The sequence below is a fragment of the Leptopilina heterotoma genome, unplaced genomic scaffold (genome assembly GCF_015476425.1).
Source record: "Leptopilina heterotoma isolate Lh14 unplaced genomic scaffold, ASM1547642v1 Lhet_95, whole genome shotgun sequence".
NCBI classification, from domain to species: domain Eukaryota; kingdom Metazoa; phylum Arthropoda; class Insecta; order Hymenoptera; family Figitidae; genus Leptopilina; species Leptopilina heterotoma.
Window position 1 is genome coordinate 1,249,414 of NW_025111202.1, and position 19,649 is coordinate 1,269,062.

Below are 19,649 nucleotides of genomic sequence, written 5' to 3' on the forward strand. Positions count from 1 at the left end.
AAAATGTTAGTGCTTCTTGTTGACTCTAAACTCTTATGCAAGAGTTGAAGTAAGGTGCAAAATTGTGTAATTGCTGAGAGAAAATCCACACAAATATAATTGTCACAGACTAAATGAAAAGGCAGTTTATCTTTAGCAACAGTTAGAGCGCCCAGACATAAAAAATATATCTGTCATTAAAGCAAAACCTTGGCTATGATCTGCTTTCATCTTGCACTTTAACTTGAATTTTTTTTTAATTGTAATGAAACACTTTTCTCTTATCACACTCTTATCACTCGTTTTTACATTTTTATAAAAGAATTTTTTAAAACTTATTTTATAAATAAAAGGAAAAGCTAGTGCAGTGTAAATAAAGAGTTTTTTTTTATACATATAGTTGTGTGAATGAAACATGCCAATGACACGACTAAACTTTACATTTCTCATTTGATTCGGTCATTCCACCCACACACGATGTCAGATTTATCATATAAATAAAATGAACGTGTCATTGACATTGATAAAATCTACTTTGTTAGTTTATGTCGATTAATTTCTCCAGCATTCATGACTATTATTTAATAAAAGTGATTTTATATGTAATTTTAATTCTTATATTCATTAAAAAATGAAAAATCTTTTTAATTCCTTCTCTCTAAATAATTGAGAACAATAAAATTTTCAATTATTGCCGCTACTGCACTTGATAAAAAGAGATCAGCAGAGAAAATTGTTAACATAATGATTATATATGATTATTGAGAATAATTGTCAGTATTATGAGAATGAATATAAGTATGCTGTGGAAATAATTCATCGCGCATGAATTCTTTTAATGCTAAATTATGCTGAGTTTCGCATGAATGATTTGCGGGGAAATTCTGAAAATGAATGACATGACTTTTCGGTTGGTGAACAAGATAATCGATCTGCTTTTTTCCAGAATGAAAATGATGACAAGTTTATTCGTTCGTTAGGTTAAGTCCAGCGAGATTAATCATTAATGTCGAAATCTACGAAACCGGTACGCTCGAATGCAGCTTGTAAATATATTTCGCTTGGCTGTTAACCATTTCTAAAGATGTTGTGCAATTTTATGTAGACTCCTTTAATTTATTGAGATTTGCAAACATCAAAGAAATTGTGTTAGGACTAATGACTCTGTTGCCCCTGTATAAGAATGATAAATAATCAATATTATAAGTGATGAGTATGAAAATTATTTTTCCCCATAATTTTCAAAATCCATTTTTTATCACTTTACGTGACTTTTGAAAGAAAAATTACATATTCATTATTAATTCTTGAGGGATTATGTTTTAATCAAAATGTAGCAATTTTCAATAACTCTAATGCTTTAAAAATTATTTTCATAGACAAGGATTAAATTTAATTCTTTCACAAGCACGACTGAAGACTCAAAAGATACAAATTTCTCTTGTTTTATATTAAAATGAAAATTTATAATTTCATACATAAACTGTTTGGAATGAAAATTATGTTCATAGTTTTCTAGTGCAATTATTGGTTTCCTGAAAGTGAAGCACATAACAGGTGGTTTTTTTCAAAATAAAAAACTTGAATATTAATTTTGTTTTAGCAAAAAGTTTGAATAAAATAAAAATTGTGTAACTCGAAAAAAGTATAATATTTTATGTGATCTTCATGCTAATACTAATTACTTAGATTCATCAGAGTTTACTTATTTTTTTGTATTACACTTTAATTTGTAAAGTACAAATTCAATTAAAATTATCAGTAATAATAGCTGATTAATTAAATGTATATATTATAGCTATATATAAAATAAGCATATAAAATAGATTGAAGAGGTGACAATAATGATCCGCATATATTATCTACTTAACATATAAAATAATTGAATTTTATCCAAGACTGAGCGCTATTGCTTGAGTTATTGAAGAGTATCAAATTTTTGAACAAAAATTATAATAAGGTTTTCACATTAAAACAATATTAATAACTAGTTAAGTGTTGAAGTTAAATATTAATAAACTATCAATAACTATGAAAAGTGCATTAGAGAATTATTAAAATTAATTGTATATATATCACCTTAAATATATTTCTGCAAAGGTTAAATATATTGTTTCAGTGTCAAGAAATACATGTTTTATATTTTTTTTTGTAATTGAAATTAGCAATGAGAGAAAAGTAAGAATAACAAGTCAAATGATAATGATAAAAAATCTTTGTCACTAGAATATTGTTAATGACATAGTCATACTGATATATTATAATAACTTGTATTAAAAACTGTTCATAAATCATAAAGAAAAATTCAGTTTTTCAACATATTGACGCATTTGAATCAAGAAATGCAAATTTTTTAATAACTTGTCGTGACAATTAGTTTTTTGTTCGTTAGAGAAAAAAAAATCCATGTCATTTTATTATTAATTAAGAACAGTCTGTGATGTTATTATGCATTTTTATGATAATGTAAAAAAAATAGAAATAATGTTTACACTACATTTAAATTATTTCTTTATAAACTTTTTAAAAATAATTTATTTTTATATTGTGGAAAGTACTCATCTAATAAATCAACTGACTACAACTGACTAATAGATAGGTTAGTTGAGTTGCGATTGTGAAAAAGAAAAATAAAATAAACAAAAAATATTTCATAATTATTGCGGTAAAAACATAGCAATACATGTGTTTGTATTTTACCACACTTTATAAATACGGTTAAGCAATGTTTTTCTAATTCTAAAATTATTGAAATGTTTCAGATTGGATATCTTAGTTTCGAGTATCAGTCAAGTGAAAATAAACCAGTGATTCGGCCAGTGAGAGAAATCATTTGTCTGCAATTGATTAATTAGTGCATTAAAATTTTTGTTTTAAGAACAATTTTTACTTATGTTCATTTAGAACAATGTTGGGAGAGGTGACATGAAATTTTTATACTAGTTCATGTGTCTTGACAGGGTAAATTAGATGCGAATTTCTTGTTATGGTGCTAAGGATCAGGAAAATATTAATTTAAAAAATATTTATTTTTTAACAGCTTCTTGCAATAATTTACAAGAAAATGTTTTAATATTCCTTTAGTCAAGAAGACGCTTAGACTTAAATTATTTAGCAACTTAATTTTAATATTAATTTGCAAAGCTGGCTTTGCATTTTTTATTTCGAATTTTTAGTTTGTGCCAATTTTTTATAGTGTAAAGATAAAAGGGTGGGTGGGAGGAGAGATACAAGTTTAGCAAAACGTTAAGAAAATAGAAGGTTTATAAATAATTTGTGGTTGTAAAAAGAAGAAAAAGACAAAATGAGATTCATCACGTCCTTGTTCGGCGACGGTTCGCCCAAGAGGATGGGCAGACAGTACATGAAGGTGGGAAGAAATGCACTTTTTGGAATTAAACCCAATCGAGATGGGGAAATTCCAATGGAGAAGGTGCCCAAACCACTTAGCATGCTCATCTCTGAACGAGGGAAATTCAGACATAGTGAGTATATATTAAAACATTTCTTTATAATTAAAATATTGAAATATTATTACTAATTTTTAAGAAAATATAACTTAACAAAACAATTAATTTAGATTTGTTTTAAAAAAGTAGTTTTCATGTGATGAGATATAAGAAAACGTAATTTATAATATTCAATATTAAATAATAGGAAAAAAGATATCGTAAGCTTTAACGCATTGAAATACTCCTCACGAATATCTATATCTATATATAAGTAAAGTTGCACTTCTCAGGTAAAAATTGGAAAGAATGATAATTATTGTGTAAATATAAATACATTATTGAACGACCTTCAGTCTTGAATTTTCAGTTTCGTTACGCACAATCCTTACATCCTTCAAGAAGATTTACGAAAATCAATAACATTCTTTTTGTCTCTTTAAACACAAACACTCGAAAAAAGTGTTTCAAAATTGTTTCTCAAACTATTTTACACAAATATTTATTACAAAATTTGTAATTATTAGTTTTTTTTAATTATTTTATTGAACAAAAAAATATTAATTTTTTTGTTCAATAAAAATCAATCAAAATTTAAAAACTCATTTCAATTATACACACAAAATTAGTTTACAAAAACTTGATATTTAAAAAACATAAGCGTATGCATATTATGTATATTAATATTGTCTTTTAATAATAACTATCCACCTTGACACTAAATTACACTAGTAGTTTGACGAATATCTCAAGTCATAAAAGAAAATGAAGGTTATAAAAACTATTAATGATTCTTTATAAAGAAAATATGAATTGTCATTTGAAATTTATCGCATTTTTTTAGATTTAAATTTCGTCGTAAACCTATATTTATGTACTCAAAAAACTTAATTGCAACTGAAGATTTATAAAAACGGAATAATTTCATCTACATCTGGAGTCTTTTAGTGAAATTTATTGCAATTTTAATAAATTACCATATTCTATTTATATTTCTTGCAAGCTTCAAGTCAATTGTTTAAGGAGAAGAAAATAAAATGGAAATTTATTATTATGAATTAGAATTATATTTTTTCTTAAATAATTTATTTTAAGTTAAGTTTAAAATAAAAATAGTGTTTCACTTTCATTAGGTAAATTATTTAACGTATTGCTTGTACGTGCAAAATGCTGTAATTGTATTTATAAACTTTCAGATGTTGAACCTAATAGTTTTGTCCTTTTTTCATTTTGACTTTTATTGTTATTAAGTAATCTACGTATTTTATTATTTGCTTAAAATTTCTTTTTGTTAGCTCTCGAATACATAATTTATATATGTTATTTTAAAAAACGATTCAAAAGCCGTACACTGCATTAACAGATATTGCATATACTGACAATATGCACAGACTGTATAGTAGGAAAGTGATTTATATGTGAGTATTGCAATATTATAATTTATGAAGGAATAAAAAATGAAAAGTTTAGATGGGAACAAAAGTACTGAATTAACTTTTGTATATGAGAAATTTATTTTTACACATATGTAAGATATTCAATACACTTTTCACCGATTATAAAAGCAGCATTTTGCGTAAGAATCGATTAGCATTAACTTATGGTATAAGTGAAATTCGTAGAAAAATCAAATAGTTGAAAGACCTTGACATTTTTGTTAAATTAAATATTGTGTTTCAGAAATACAAATGATTTTAGTCGAGTAAATATCGGGAGTATAATGGCAGCATTAACTTGAAAGTTTTTCTTGTCATTTTTAAGGATAGGACGCTTTTTCTATATTTCTGAAAAAATGAGTAATAAATTATATAAACAGGTTTTGCTTCATAATATAAATATAAAAATTAGCTATTAAGTAGATGCGATCTTTTGGGTCTGAGATTTTCTTATCGAATATGTATGTCTAATATTATAATAGCTGTTTTTAATTATTTTTTCGAAAAGTTGTAAATTAAAATAAACACCCTCAAATATATGCAGTTGAAAATTATTCTGCTATTTGGATCTCGGGTCTGTGTCAGTGGTACATATACTTTTTGTAACAGTGGATGCAAGGCTGATTACAAAATCTTGACTGACCAAACATTTTTAATTGAGGGTTACAAAACGTGAGAGTTTGAAGCATATAATGTACTGGTGGGACTGGTGGCCGAATGACGCATAAACGCCAGGCAGCCTTGCAAAATTTCTATATGTACTATAGAACTGTCTTCAGTGCACTGGATTGTCAGTGCACCTGTACGTTCCTATTTGCACATACACACTCACACACCAATATTTTCAGAGCACTTTCACTCTCACATTGAGTGTGATGCTGGAACTGGAAGAACACTGATCATTTTGTTGGCTGCCGAACCGGTCGGTCGTTGTACTTTGGAGTCTGGCTTATACTTAAAGACCAACATTCTGAAGACTACACATTTTTTTAAAAATAACATCAAAATTACATCATGTAACCATCAAAGTCTGCTGAACTAAAGTACTTGACAATAATCTTTCTAAACTTGTTACTTTCTTTGTAACAAGTTTTTCTTTTCCTTCTTCTTGGGGTATTTTGCTCTCCTTATTAATGTCTTTTTATAAATATTCCATGATTACGAGTCTATCATTCCAGTGCGGCCGGTGCGGCCTTTAAGTAATTGCAATAAAATGTAACCGTTATATAAAATTATATTTTTTCGCCACATGCGACTAAATTACATATTTATAAAGAACCTTTTTATAACGAACATTATATAGTCAAAGTGAGAATGGTAAACTTGTTAAAGATTCATAATATCATTTTTACAGTACAATTTTATTACGATGGAATTTGCGTTTACAATTTTTTCATAAATAGATGAACTTTTCAAAAGATTTTAATTTAAAATGTTGAAAAATTTCAATTTTCATTGATTTTAATTACAAATATAAAAAAACTTGGATTAAAAAAATTTTAAAAACTAAAATTCTTTTGAAGTTAGTTAAATTTTTTAATATATATTTAACTAGTTTTATTAAAAATAGTGGATTTATAGAAGAATTTTAGTTAAAAACACTAAAACAAATTGTATTTTGAAGCAATTACAAATGATTGGAGAAATTCAATTATTTTCAAAAATTTAAATAAAATTCTTGGCAAAATTTTAATTATTTTCAAAAAGTTTCCTCAATTCAATAATATTTAATATCTACTACTTTAATAAAAATTCCTAAAAGAATTCAATTAGTTAACAAAAGTTTTAATAAAATTCTATGCAAACATTTAATTATTTTTATAAATAATAAAAATTTCACAGGAATTCAATTATTTACAAATTATTATTCAATTATTTTCATAAGTAATACCATTTTTTACAAGGATTCAATTATTTTTATAAATAATACCATTTTTTACAGGGATTCAATTATTTTTATCAATAATAAAACTCAATGCTGACTTTCAATTATTTTTAATGCAATTTTAAAGGAATTCCTCGAAAAAAGTTATTGTTCTTAAAAATGTTACTAAAATTTATCAAAAAAATTTAATTATTTAAATAATCTTTGCTACAATTTATTTATTAGAGTTTCAGTATTATTTTCAATTCATTTCTAATTAAATTTCTTATTAAAGAATAAAATTATTTTCAAAAATTTTAATGAAATTCTTTGCGTAACAATTCAATTTTTTTCAAAATAATTTCAATAAAATTTTTCGCAGAAATCCAATTATGTTTAAAAATTTACAAAAATTGTCGTTAAAATTTCAATTATATTTATAAATAATAAAATTTTCCTCCGAAATTCAATTATTTTCAAAACTTTTAATAAAATTCTTGTCAAGATTTCGATTATTTTCACAGGAATTTAATTATTTACAATTTTTTTTAAATTTCTTCCCAATAATGCAATTATTTTCATAAATAATAAAATTTATATAGAAATTCAATTATTTTCGTAAATAATAAAATTCTTTTTATAAATTCAATTATTTTCATAAATAATAAAACTCATTGCAGAATTTCAATTATTTTTAATACATAATGTTAATCAAATTCCTCGAAAAATGTCATTTTTCTGAAAAATTTTATTAAAATTCGTCAAAAGAATTTAGTTATTTAATATTGGTAAAATTCTTTATAAAAATTCAATTTTAAGAAACATGCAATTATTCAATAAATTGTTTTTTTCATTCAAATAACTGAATTTTAGTAGAATTTTTTAATAAGAATTTATTTGAAAATGAATTTCAGTTAAAATTGTAGATAATAATAATTGAATACTAAAATAAATATAGCGTGAATTTTTAGAAATAATTGAATTTTAAAAAGGTTTCAAATTAAAATCTTTGAAAATCTGAAAGTTTCACATTGTAACTAACAATTCTGTGGAATTATTCTTAAAAATTTTATTAAAATTGAAATTTGTCAAAAGAATTCAATTATTTAAAAATTTGTTGAAAAAATTCTTTATGAAAATTCAATTTTTAAGAAACATTCAATTGTCTAATAAAATATTTATTTTTATAGTTAAATAATTAAATTCTCGTAGAATTTTCCAATAAATATTTAAAAATGAATTTCAAATTAAAATCTTTGAAAACTTAAACTTTTCATATTTTTAATTAAGAGTTCTATAGAATTAATTTTTCTCAATAAGTTTAATGGAATTTTTTTTTAATTCTTTGAAGTTTTTAATTTCTAATATATTTAATTGAAGAATGTCAGAATAATCGAAATTTCGTAAAATTAAATTATAAACAAAAAAATTTGAAAATTCACAAAGAACTTTTTCAAAAATTATTTTAAAAAAATTGAAGAATTTTAGTTGAAAATTCTAGAAAAGAATAATCGTAGTGATGAAAATAATTTTTGAAAAAGTTGCAGTAACAAAGTAGCAAGTTTTAATTAATATAAAACATGAAGAAAGTCCGAGTCTTCGACTCGGAGTGATCGATATCTTCATGTTTTATAATAAATATTCTTGATGTAATTGAATTTCAAATTTTTGAATATTTTAATTTCTTTAAAAAAAAATGATTAAATATTTATGTAAAAATGAAGTTATTGATGTTTTCGAATAATTTTCGTTTTAAAAACCTGGAATACCGTTTTTAAATTTCGTTTTTTAACCTGGAAAACCTGCAAAAGTCAGGGAATTTGAAAAGAGCAAAAGCTTGTGGCAACCCTGGTTTATTTTGATGCAATATTTTATATTTTTACAGTTTACTATCCTTGTCATTTCTTTTGGAATTCCCAAATGATAAAAGCTAAAATATAAGTTTCCTCGTCAATTAATTAAATTTAAAAATATCGTCATTTATTTCATGAAAAAAAAAAAAAAAAAGTTGTCCAATATAGACTGTTTTGGAGAATAAATTGAATGCAGAAACGATAAATTAAGAATGTCTAGATCATTGAACTCAAAGTCTAGACTGTCTATTTTCTACCTTCTTTTGTGCATGGAAAAAAATTTCTTTATACACAACCGAGAGAATTGTAACGGATTCGAAAAGTTTTTTGCAAGTAGGATCCTTTAAATTTTTTAAAATATAACGGTTAATTTCTTTAGTAAATATCACTAAAGTCGACTGTTTTTATTTCCATATAATAATACATGAGGTAGACGTCAAACCTTTTTTTTTTACAAATAAGATTGTATGTTTGTCATAGTAAATGCAACATACATTTTCATAGTGTTTTCAATAAAAAATATGCTAAAAATGACTTTAAGTAAGACACTTGTTTCTTATTTGAGATAGGTGCATTATTCGAGTAGATTCGATTTGTTTAGCCTGTTGGAAAATACATCTAGGTCATCTAGGTTATTGAATTGTAGGTCAAACCTTTTGAACTCTTGAAGCTATTACCGATTAACTCAGCCTTATTCACATATATACTGCATCTGAGATTTTAGTTTCCTATTAAGTGGGGAATATATTTTATCACAATTTTGTGAAGTGTATTAATTAATTTTTCATCTGAGAATATATTAGTTTCTTTAGCGGAGGATTCTTAATAGTAAATAATAAAAATATTCCAAGAGTTCCAATTTAATTCTTTCCGTTATCGAAAGAGTAAAATTAGATTATAGATTTTGAATGAAAATAATGATGAGAATGTGCATGTACATAAAGAAAAGAGAGGAAAATTGTTCTGCATTTGAGAAAGGAGGTCAGTAAAAGGAAAGAGATTTCATTATCAAAGATAGAAGTGTGCAAGTTCAATCCTCTCTGTCATGTTGTTGTTGTGATTGTCAAGATAGTTGCGGATAGATAGCAAGTGCCATTCGCGTAAGAAGTCGATATAATTGAGGACGAAGGATAGTGCATTCTCTAACGGCACTCTCATCTTTCTTGCGTTCCTAAACTTTCTTCATTATAATACTTTTTGTGTTTTCTTATTTATCCAGTGGGAAAATATATAAACACCAACTAACTGTTTTAATAATATACTTAGTATACATATATACATACAAATACTTGGAATTAGCACCTTTTTTATTTTCTTCAAATTCAAATTGTTTATTAAAAACTCATCATCATCTTTTAATATTTATTCTAACCTTTACAACTTTATCAAAATCGCAAAAAAAAAAAAATTCTGCCTTGAATGAAATTCCTTGAATTTCATAGTGCCATGTCTATTTATAAGCGTATTATTAAATCAGGAAACCAGTTACAAAATTTTATAGGTCAGCTGCAATCTTCGATGTTCAAACTCCAGTATTAATTATTGCGAAATTCTTTCAAACAGCCAAGGCCCTCTTGTGCAAAATTGACTTAGAACTAGATTTTCGCTACTTTCATTTTCACATTGCTCTGATTTTTAACAGTCATTTTTCGACAGGTATTCTTTACTTTAAATTATTTACAAAAATCAAGTTAATGATTAAAAATCAGTTTTTCATTACAGAATAAATAAATGAGTGTCCTTGATGAATGGATGTAGGCGCAATCGAGCTGGAAGTAGGTCACAAAATTTAATATAAAAAGAATGTACTTTTTCAACAGAAAGAAATTGTACTCATATGGTTGTATAGGATACCTATACATTTAAAGTGGCTTTAAATTCAATAATTAGACAAGGGATGAAATTAAAAAATATATTTTTCAGAACATTATTAGATTTTTGGTTAGAAATTAATTTCTTAAGATGCGGTAGTTTGATATAAAGAGAAATCGCAAGTCACACTTTTTACTTGATTGTTCGTTGTTTACTTTGTACTTGAACTGATAATTAGTATAGGTATATAAAGATAGGTAATATCTAGGCCCAGAAGGAAATTGTAAATGCATCCTGTTCTATAAAACCCCTTTTATAATGATCAAGTATTAAAGTTTCACTATACACTACTTATTACATGAGAATGACAGTGTTTTTGTCAAGTTTCAACGTTTGTCACTAATGGTCACTAAAAACTGTAAAATCAATAAACTAACTTCAAAGATGCTGTTAATTTTAAAATTATCAACTCCAGGATTGTCGCAAAAAATTAATTTTCTTTTTCCCTGATGTCCAGACAAAATTTTCACAATATTGATTCTCAAATTTAAATCTTTTGAAATTCAATAACTTTTAAGAATATTATTATAAAACATGAAGATATCGAGCTGTCATGTTTTATAATAATTTAAATTTCTATAAAATTTTTCAAAAAAAAATTTAATTATTTACAAAAATTTTAATAAAATCCTTCGCAAGAATTCAATTATTTTTATAAAAGTAATACAATTTTTCACATGAATTCAATTATTTAGAAAAATTTAATAAAATTCCTTGTAAGAATTCAATTATTATCATAAATAATCAAATTTCCCCTAGGATTTAAATTATTTTTAATACAATTTTAAATGAATTCCTCGAAAAATGTAATTATTTTAAAACATTTTTTTGCAAGAATTCAATTAAATTTCACAAATAATGGAATTCTTTGCTGAAATTCAAGTATTTTCAAAAACTAGGTACTATTTTAATAAAATTTCTCAAAAGAATTCAATTATTTTCATAAATAATAAAATTCTTCACAGGATTTCAATTATTTAAAAAAAATGTAATAAATATCGTTGCAAGAATTCAATTGTTTTTCTAAATAATAAAATTTTTCAAAGGATTTCAATTATTTAAAAAAAATGTAATAAAATTCTTTGCAAGAATTTAATTAGTTTCATAAATAATAAAATTCTTCACAGGATTTCAATTATTTAAAATAAATGTAATAAAATTCTTTTTAGAAATTCAATTATTTTCATAAATAATAAAACTCATAGCAGAATTTCAATTATTTTGAATACAATTTTAATCTCAAATTTCTCGAAAAATGTTATTACTTATTCTTAAAAATTTATAAAAATTCGTCAAAAGAATTCAATTATTTAAAAATTTGTTAACAAAATTCTATATTAGAATTCAATTTTAAGAAACATTCAAATTATTTAATAAATTATTTATTTTTGTATTTAAATAATTGGATTCTAGTAGAATTTTTTTATCAAAAATTGATTTAAAAATGAATTTCAGTTAAAATTTTAGATAATAATTAAATATTAAAAGCAATACAGCGTGAATTTTTAGAAATAATTAAATTTTGAAAAGGTTTGAATTTGAAATTTTTGAAAATCTGAATTCTTTATTTTTTTAACTAACAATTCTGTAGAATTATTTTTTTTGAGAAATTTTAATTGCGAATTTTTTTTTTTTAAATTGTAAATTGTAAATTCTAAACAAATGAATTTGAAAATTCCAAAAGAAGTTTTGCAAAAATTATTAAAAATAATGCATTTATAGAAGAATTAAAAAAAATTAATTTTGGAAAAGTTACAAATTATTGTAGAAATTTAATTATTTTCAAGAAAAAGATTAAATACATATTGTTCAAACATAATAAAATTCTTTTTAGGAATTCAATTATTTTCCTAAATAATAAAATTCTTCTCAGGATTTCAATTATTTTTAATAAAATTTTAAGTAAATTCTTCGAAAAATGTAATTAATTTAAAAAATTTTATTAACATTCTTGGAAATAAATAAATTAACATTTATAATTGTTTTAAATTTTTTATCTGAAATGCATTTTTAAAACAATTTTTATTAGAAAATTCTATGAGAATTCAATTATTTAAATACAAACAAGAAAAAATTATTGAATAAATGAATTTTTTCAAAATTGAATTCTCATAAAGAATTTTATCAACAAATTTTTGAATAAAATTGAATTTTTGCAAACATTTGTAACTTCTCTAAAATACAATTTTTTTTAGTGTTTTGAACTAATATTTTTCTATAAATCCAAGAGTTTTAATAATTAATTAAATATAATATTAAAAAATAAAATAAAAATAATTATCCCAATGGGAAATTTACAACTGGCGTAGTACTGCGCCAGCACTGGCAGCACTGGCGGCAAGGCTGAGAGCCAGCACTGGCATGGCACTGGGATGATAACGCCGTCTGGCGCTGCCGAAGTACTGTCTGTCAGTGCTGCCAGACAGCGCTGGCGCAGCACTGGACCAGTGCTGGCTGAGAATATTGCCGCAATAAATGCCGTATTGTTATTAATTAGTCGTAAATTAATAATTATAAATAATTTAACAACAAAATGGTAAATAATATTAAAAAATATTTCTCTTCTTAAAGAAATTGTATTAAAGATGGAGACTAACAATATGGATATAGTAAATGAAGTAGAAAAAAATTGTTTATAACATTTAAAAATTAAATAATAAACAATTACAGTAAGTGTGCATTAGATTTTCATATTTTAGTACCTGACGATTGGAATCTAGAAATATCGCAAACCTATGAAAATAAACAAAATTGCTGACGAGGGGAATCGAACCTACGACCTACGGACTAACAGACTAACGCTCTAACCACTATGCTAACGACACGTGTGTGCAGTAAAATTTTAATATCTCAGTATCATTCAGACATACAATTATTGAGTCAAAGATGAGAAAAAAATAGGGATACGTTAGAAATAATAAATTGAAATAAAATAAATTAAACTAAATTTTTAAAAATTAAATTACTTTACTTATTGCATTTAACATTTTACGTAATTCTTAAATTACGTGGTAATTTTTTAATAATTTTTTATTCATAGTAAGAAGTATAATAGTATTTTAATAGGAACCAAATTATTATTGAGATTAAAGTTTAAATTTTGTTTATAATTTTAATTTGTTTAAATAATTTATTATTTACAAAATTAGACAATTGTGTTAAATTGTTATTATTAAATTTGACAAGAATAAAAAATGAACAACTGAAAAGTAAAATATTAATTTTTTTCAATAAATTTATATTTATAAACATTCATAAACTTTTTTTATAATTTTTTTCAAGTTTATGTCAAAAAAGCAATGTTGGCAAAGAGCGTTGTGAACAATTTTTCTATACTCAGCCAGCACTTGCCGCCGAGCCTTGTCCAAGCTTTGGCGAAACAAAAATTCTGTACTGCGCCAGCACTAATTGTCGAGGCTCGGCTAGACTACGCCGAACAATCGTCTGAGTACTAAGCCAGTGGTGAGCATCGGCACTACACTGGCATTTCCCATTGGGATGAATTCTGGAAATTTAATTTCTTCCAGTACTTTAATAAAAATCCCTGACTTTTCCTTGATTTCCCTGACCAATTCTACTTTCCCCGACTTATTTTCCCTGAATTCCCTGATTTCCCTGACCTGTGGCAACCCTGACCTCGTAATGTTGAAGTAAAAGGTAATTTTTCTCAAATGTTATTTAAAATTTTTAAGTTAAATTTTTTGACTTTTTTCATCACTTTCTGTATAAATTGCACAATTATCATTTTCGTATACCTCATGTTCCTGCGGATGAGAAATTATATTTTTTCTTTTTTAATGGAAGTGTCAGTTTGATGCACACGGGTTACAGCTGTAGCATTTCTGCATTTCCTGCATACGAGCAGATTCAAGAAACATAATCTTACAAAATTATAGACTTTGCAAACCGTTGACCTCAGAATGTACCTACGTTGAAAAGAGGAATTGAAATCAAATGCACAATTCAATTAACTTGAGATATGGAGATTCCAACGCAAATTCAATTCCATATTTCTTTAATCATATCATTTTCAGTCAATTAGAATTTTACGCTTAAATAAGTAATTAGCAAGACGCAACTATAAATCAACAACGAAGAAAAACAGTTATTTTAAATAAATAATTTTGTCCAGGTAATCGTCATATAATTATAAAGTTAAATTCCTTATTACTTTTGATTTACCTTCCATGAAACATATTACTTTCTATTACAAAAATTGTTACGCAATATTTGCTATCAAAGAATTGAATCACTTTATATGTAAATAAAGTTACGTTAATGAAAACTTAAGCACTGAATGCGACAGTGAACACAATTTTAAACATGTTTTTGAGAATGTAAAAAATAGTTGAACTGACTTTATGAGTTGGTCCATTAAGAAAGTGAATGAATTGAAAATAAATCGTGTATGTATTCGGTTTATAACTATGCGCTTATTTTAATCAAAATAAATTTGTTAGTCATCATAATTTAAGGATGAGTATGATGTAATAAAATTAATAGAATTTTCTGTATATGATAAATATGAATGAATTATAATAATTCATTTATTACATATACTATATAATTATAGATGTATGTAATTCCTTTTTCGTTCTCATTTTTGGCAACTGAGGATTTAATCTGTTTAAGGACGAATTAAGAAAACGAATGATTTAAAATGATTTGCCAATGGCATGAGACGAGAAAGGAGAGATCGGAGTTTATGCAATCCGCCAAGTATGTAACATGAACGCTTCAGAATCCAGGCGCAGTATTTTCTATAGCTATAAGTATCTAATGTTAAACTTATAAACTGCTACTGTTGCACCGGTGCGACATACGACCATAAATTATATCATAAATTTGCTAAATACCCATTGTTATTTTCTACACAATATATTCTTTCGATATCGTACACCTGCTTATGGGGAACGATGACATGAAAATTTTAAATTTCTTTTTTTTAACCCTTCAGAACACAGAAAAAAATATGTGTTAAATTTGTTGCGTGTACTTTTCAGATGGTGTTGTTTTAATTTTAACACAATTTTCGTGTTATTTTAACCCCATTTAAAAATGTATATTAATTTAACACCCTCTAGTGTTAAAATCACACAGTGTCTTGTGAAGTCAATCGGTGAAAATTTTACTTACATCATTAACTTCAGAGTGTAAATATTTTTTTATTAATATCTCCTTCAAAAATGAAATAAGTAAACAGAAAATTGAACATTTTAGGAAATCAAAAATGCACCTGCTTTGTCGAATTAACTCTTACTTCTAATACAGAACCAAAGACTGTAATCGATTGCAGGTATTTGCTCTCTACTAACTGCCCTCAGAATCTGTCCTTCGTTTTTTTCAAGGTCATTGTTCGCTTTAATTATCATTGCCATTGACATGCGGTCTTACCATATAGAGATGATGTATTTATTTTATTATTATAATTGTTACTTATAATTTATGTGTATAATTACTTATTACACAATTGTTATACTTATTGTGTCTGTCGACATGCAAGCAAAAAAAAATTCAAGATCAATTGAATTAAATTAACGGTGTGGTAAATAATATTAGACGTAATTAAATAAGTTTAAAAAAAGGTGTTAAATTAAACTTTTAGAAACAGTATTGAATTAGTAGAGCAGTACAAAAGTAAACCAACACTTTTTCTTGAGAATAAAAATATGATTTCTTTTTCTGTTGCGCCTTTAACAGTAAAACTTTTTGGCTCGCTTTTTGGTATCATAAAATAGTTGTCCAAGAATTGATTCGTTTTACTACTTTACTGAAGCACATATAGTTTTTCTCTTGAACAGAAATTCCACTGTTTTTACTTTACTCTTCTTGCTCTGTTGAAAGAGATAAATCCCAGAAAGTAGTTCAGATTATGATACTTGGATTTTTGAAAAAGTTGAATTAATCTTTGAGCTTGTAAAGTTCTTTACCACAATTTCATTGACTGTGAGTAATTTCATTCATCATTCATCTAGTTTAGAAATGGTTATTCAGAATTTATCGTGCTAATAAATATATATGTATATATTATGTATAGATTGTTTAATAGTTTAAAATACTTTTTCTATCAAATGATTTTTACTCCAGTGAACACACTTGTAATTGTTATTACGGAATAATTATATTAGAGATTTGTGTGTGTTTTCTAATTACGTTTTCTAATCCAACTTTCTTTAAATGATTACATTGGCACGAAGAAGCAATGAAGGTTTCTGTAGTTATTAACGAATAATTTTTCGACCTACATTTTTTCAATATTAAAAAACGAAATTTGAAAATAACATTTTTGTTTCAATTAAATGGTATATAAATAAATTTATAGATACTAATGATTTGTTTATTTTTAATAAATTTTCCAGGTAGATTAGCAGCTATTCTTTTTGGTATCTTGGCTCTTACTATTGGCATTATCTTAAGCAGTATACCTTGGGTTGATTATGTTATTTTAAGAGTGAGTACATTTCAATTCCATTTGATTTTCCACTATAAATTGCAGTTGAAATCACAAAAATGTAATATATGTTTGCATTCAAAGTATATTATCTGCGAGCAATAAATTATTAATAAATCTAATTGAATTCTCATTATAAGACGAATTGTTAAATTGTTAACAATGAAACTAAATATCACTGAAAATAAATATCTATCGACTTTCACGCGATATATCTAAATGGGTAAAACTAAATAGGTTTTCGAAAATCTACATCAGGATGAGTATAATTAAATGGCTCACGTTTCTCATGCCTAGAATCCGTTGACCGATAAACTTACTTGGCGTGAACGATTATCGGGCATTAGAAACGTGATTATCTGACTTACAAAGTATGTTGGTGTACGATTATACCTATACACAAGTGATTCGACTAGAATGAAATGCGGAAAACGTTTTCAATATCGCGAATGCCTTATGAGATTTATTTCGAGTCGCTTATGCAATCATCAGTTTGTTTTTAGTTAAATAACAAGTCATAAAAGTTTTCTATTTTCAAAAGTAGGTTTATTATTTAATTAACTGGGCTCGCTTTATAATTTAATTTGATAATTCTTTATCTTTGAATAAAAAAAGAATTTATACTTTCAACATGTGTGCAACATATATTAAAATAATCATTAGATATTATGAGAATAAAATAAATGAATCTTTAATTGAAACATATTTCGTTTACTGCAGCAATTAAGACTATGGAATGGATCCCTATCTTTTCAATACTGGCAAAAACCCGGTGTTGTTCGACTCACCAAAGTATATATATTTAACGTTACAAATGCTGACAACTTTTTAAATTTTAACGAGAAACCGAAACTCCAAGAAGTTGGACCATTTGTCTACAGGTAATATAACATATCATTAATTTAATTCCTTAAATTTTAGAACATAAAACAAATACAAATTTGTTTATTAACTTTTCCATTACTTCTCGTTCTCATTTTTATAATTACAAATTTCATATTTTATTGATATAAAAACTAACAAAATATTGTCAATAATTATACTTTTTATAAAATCCTTACACAACTTATCGCGTATACTGAATCATTTTTATTCAATCAAGTGTAATAAAAAGAACGCATGTCAGATCTTAATAGATGTTTAATTTTTTTCTAAAAATATAAAAAGAAAATCAAAGTTCAATAAAATTAAAAAAAATGATGTCTCATAAAAAGAAAATTATCAATAATCTTCCAAGATTAAAGAAAAGGTGATGATGGTAAAAGCACATTAGTCGTTTAACTATAGAACCGTTAAGTGTTATTCAATGAAATCTGCATGCTTCTTCATAATCTCATTAATTTGGGTCGATTTCTATATTTAAACTTTTTAAATTATAATTTTTTCTATACCTACTTCAACTTTCTATAAGTGTAAATTATGTCAAATAAATCCCTTATTATTTTATTTATAAAATTTTTAAACCTCATCTGTTATAATTTTAATTAAACAGAATGAAATGTGAAAATTATTTTTAATAACGGTTCATATATCTAAGAAATTTGACATCAATAAATTAATTAACATATGAGTACAAGTGGGGACATTTATTTCATAATTATTCTGATTGGAATTAATTCAAATTATTTGCAAAAATATATTTAACACATTTCTTATAAAAATCAAATACAATATTTCTTATATTGTTTCATCTTCAATTATCATTTTCTTAATTTTACAAATCCCAAAGGATTCTAAATTTTGAAAAACGTTTGCATCGATTTATTCATTTATCAATTTTTTTCGATATTGGCATAAAAATAGTATTAAATATCAATTTATAGAAAATTCTCATTCCTAGAATTTAGTTTATTGTTCAACTTTGAATTGCATATGTCCAATAAATGAGAAAAACACTCACTTTCTACGGAAGTTTACAGGAAAACTTGTATGTGGACATTGTTGCTTATATATGTATATCATCCCGTAAGAGCCGGTATTACATCGTAATATGTAATAATATTACGTATTATACATTAGTATAGAATTCGGAATAACTCAACGAAAGAGAAATTTAATTTCGAACAATCCTTGTTGAAAATATTCTCATACATTTAAATATATAAACTTGATTATTTTTTATTTTCCTTTATTTCTATTCTTTACAAAATTTTTACTATATGTTTACCCCCAGGGAACAGATTCTTTGAATCAAGAAATCTTTTGCATTTTTATAGAATCGAAAAAAATTCATTGTTCAAATGAAATGTATTGATATTAAAAAAAGTTTTCATGAATTAGAAACTTATAGTTCCTTTGAGACAACAAAATATCATTAAATCATTTTCTTTTATATCATTTTATATGATTTATATCATTTTCTTTGATATAGATGGATAAAAGCAATGACCTTATTTTTTTTAATCAAACAAAATTTTTTATTCATATTTAGCAGTTTTTTTTACCGTGTTTGTGATGTAATGTAATATATGTAATTCTTCTTTGTTTCAAGTGCTTCTGAATAATTTTATTTTTTTTGCTCAATTACAGTTTTTTCTTTAGTATAAAATAATTATCATTTAAAAAAAAATACTTAATAATTAATTCTTTTAATTTTTATATAATACGAAATTTTTATCTGATATAAAAGTGTGTTTGAAGGATTTCCCTTTAAATTTGTTGTCTTGTCCTTTACGTAACGCATATTAGCAAACATTACATTGGTAATACTTATAAAGCCAACAAAAAAATGTACTTACAAATCAT

General features: G+C 24.9%; 1 protein-coding gene across 2 annotated transcripts in view; it reads left to right on the forward strand.

Moving 5' to 3' along the window:
- LOC122512126 (scavenger receptor class B member 1) overlaps positions 1 to 19,649 on the forward strand; it is a 31,468-nt gene that overhangs the window by 8,993 nt on the left and 2,826 nt on the right. For both annotated transcript variants that reach the window (XM_043627791.1, XM_043627792.1), the window contains 3 exons: positions 2,742 to 3,464; positions 16,813 to 16,904; positions 17,625 to 17,785. In XM_043627791.1, coding sequence (XP_043483726.1) covers positions 3,284 to 3,464; positions 16,813 to 16,904; positions 17,625 to 17,785 — 434 coding nt within the window. In that variant the 5' untranslated portion in view covers positions 2,742 to 3,283. The remainder of the gene's footprint in view (positions 1 to 2,741; positions 3,465 to 16,812; positions 16,905 to 17,624; positions 17,786 to 19,649) is intronic.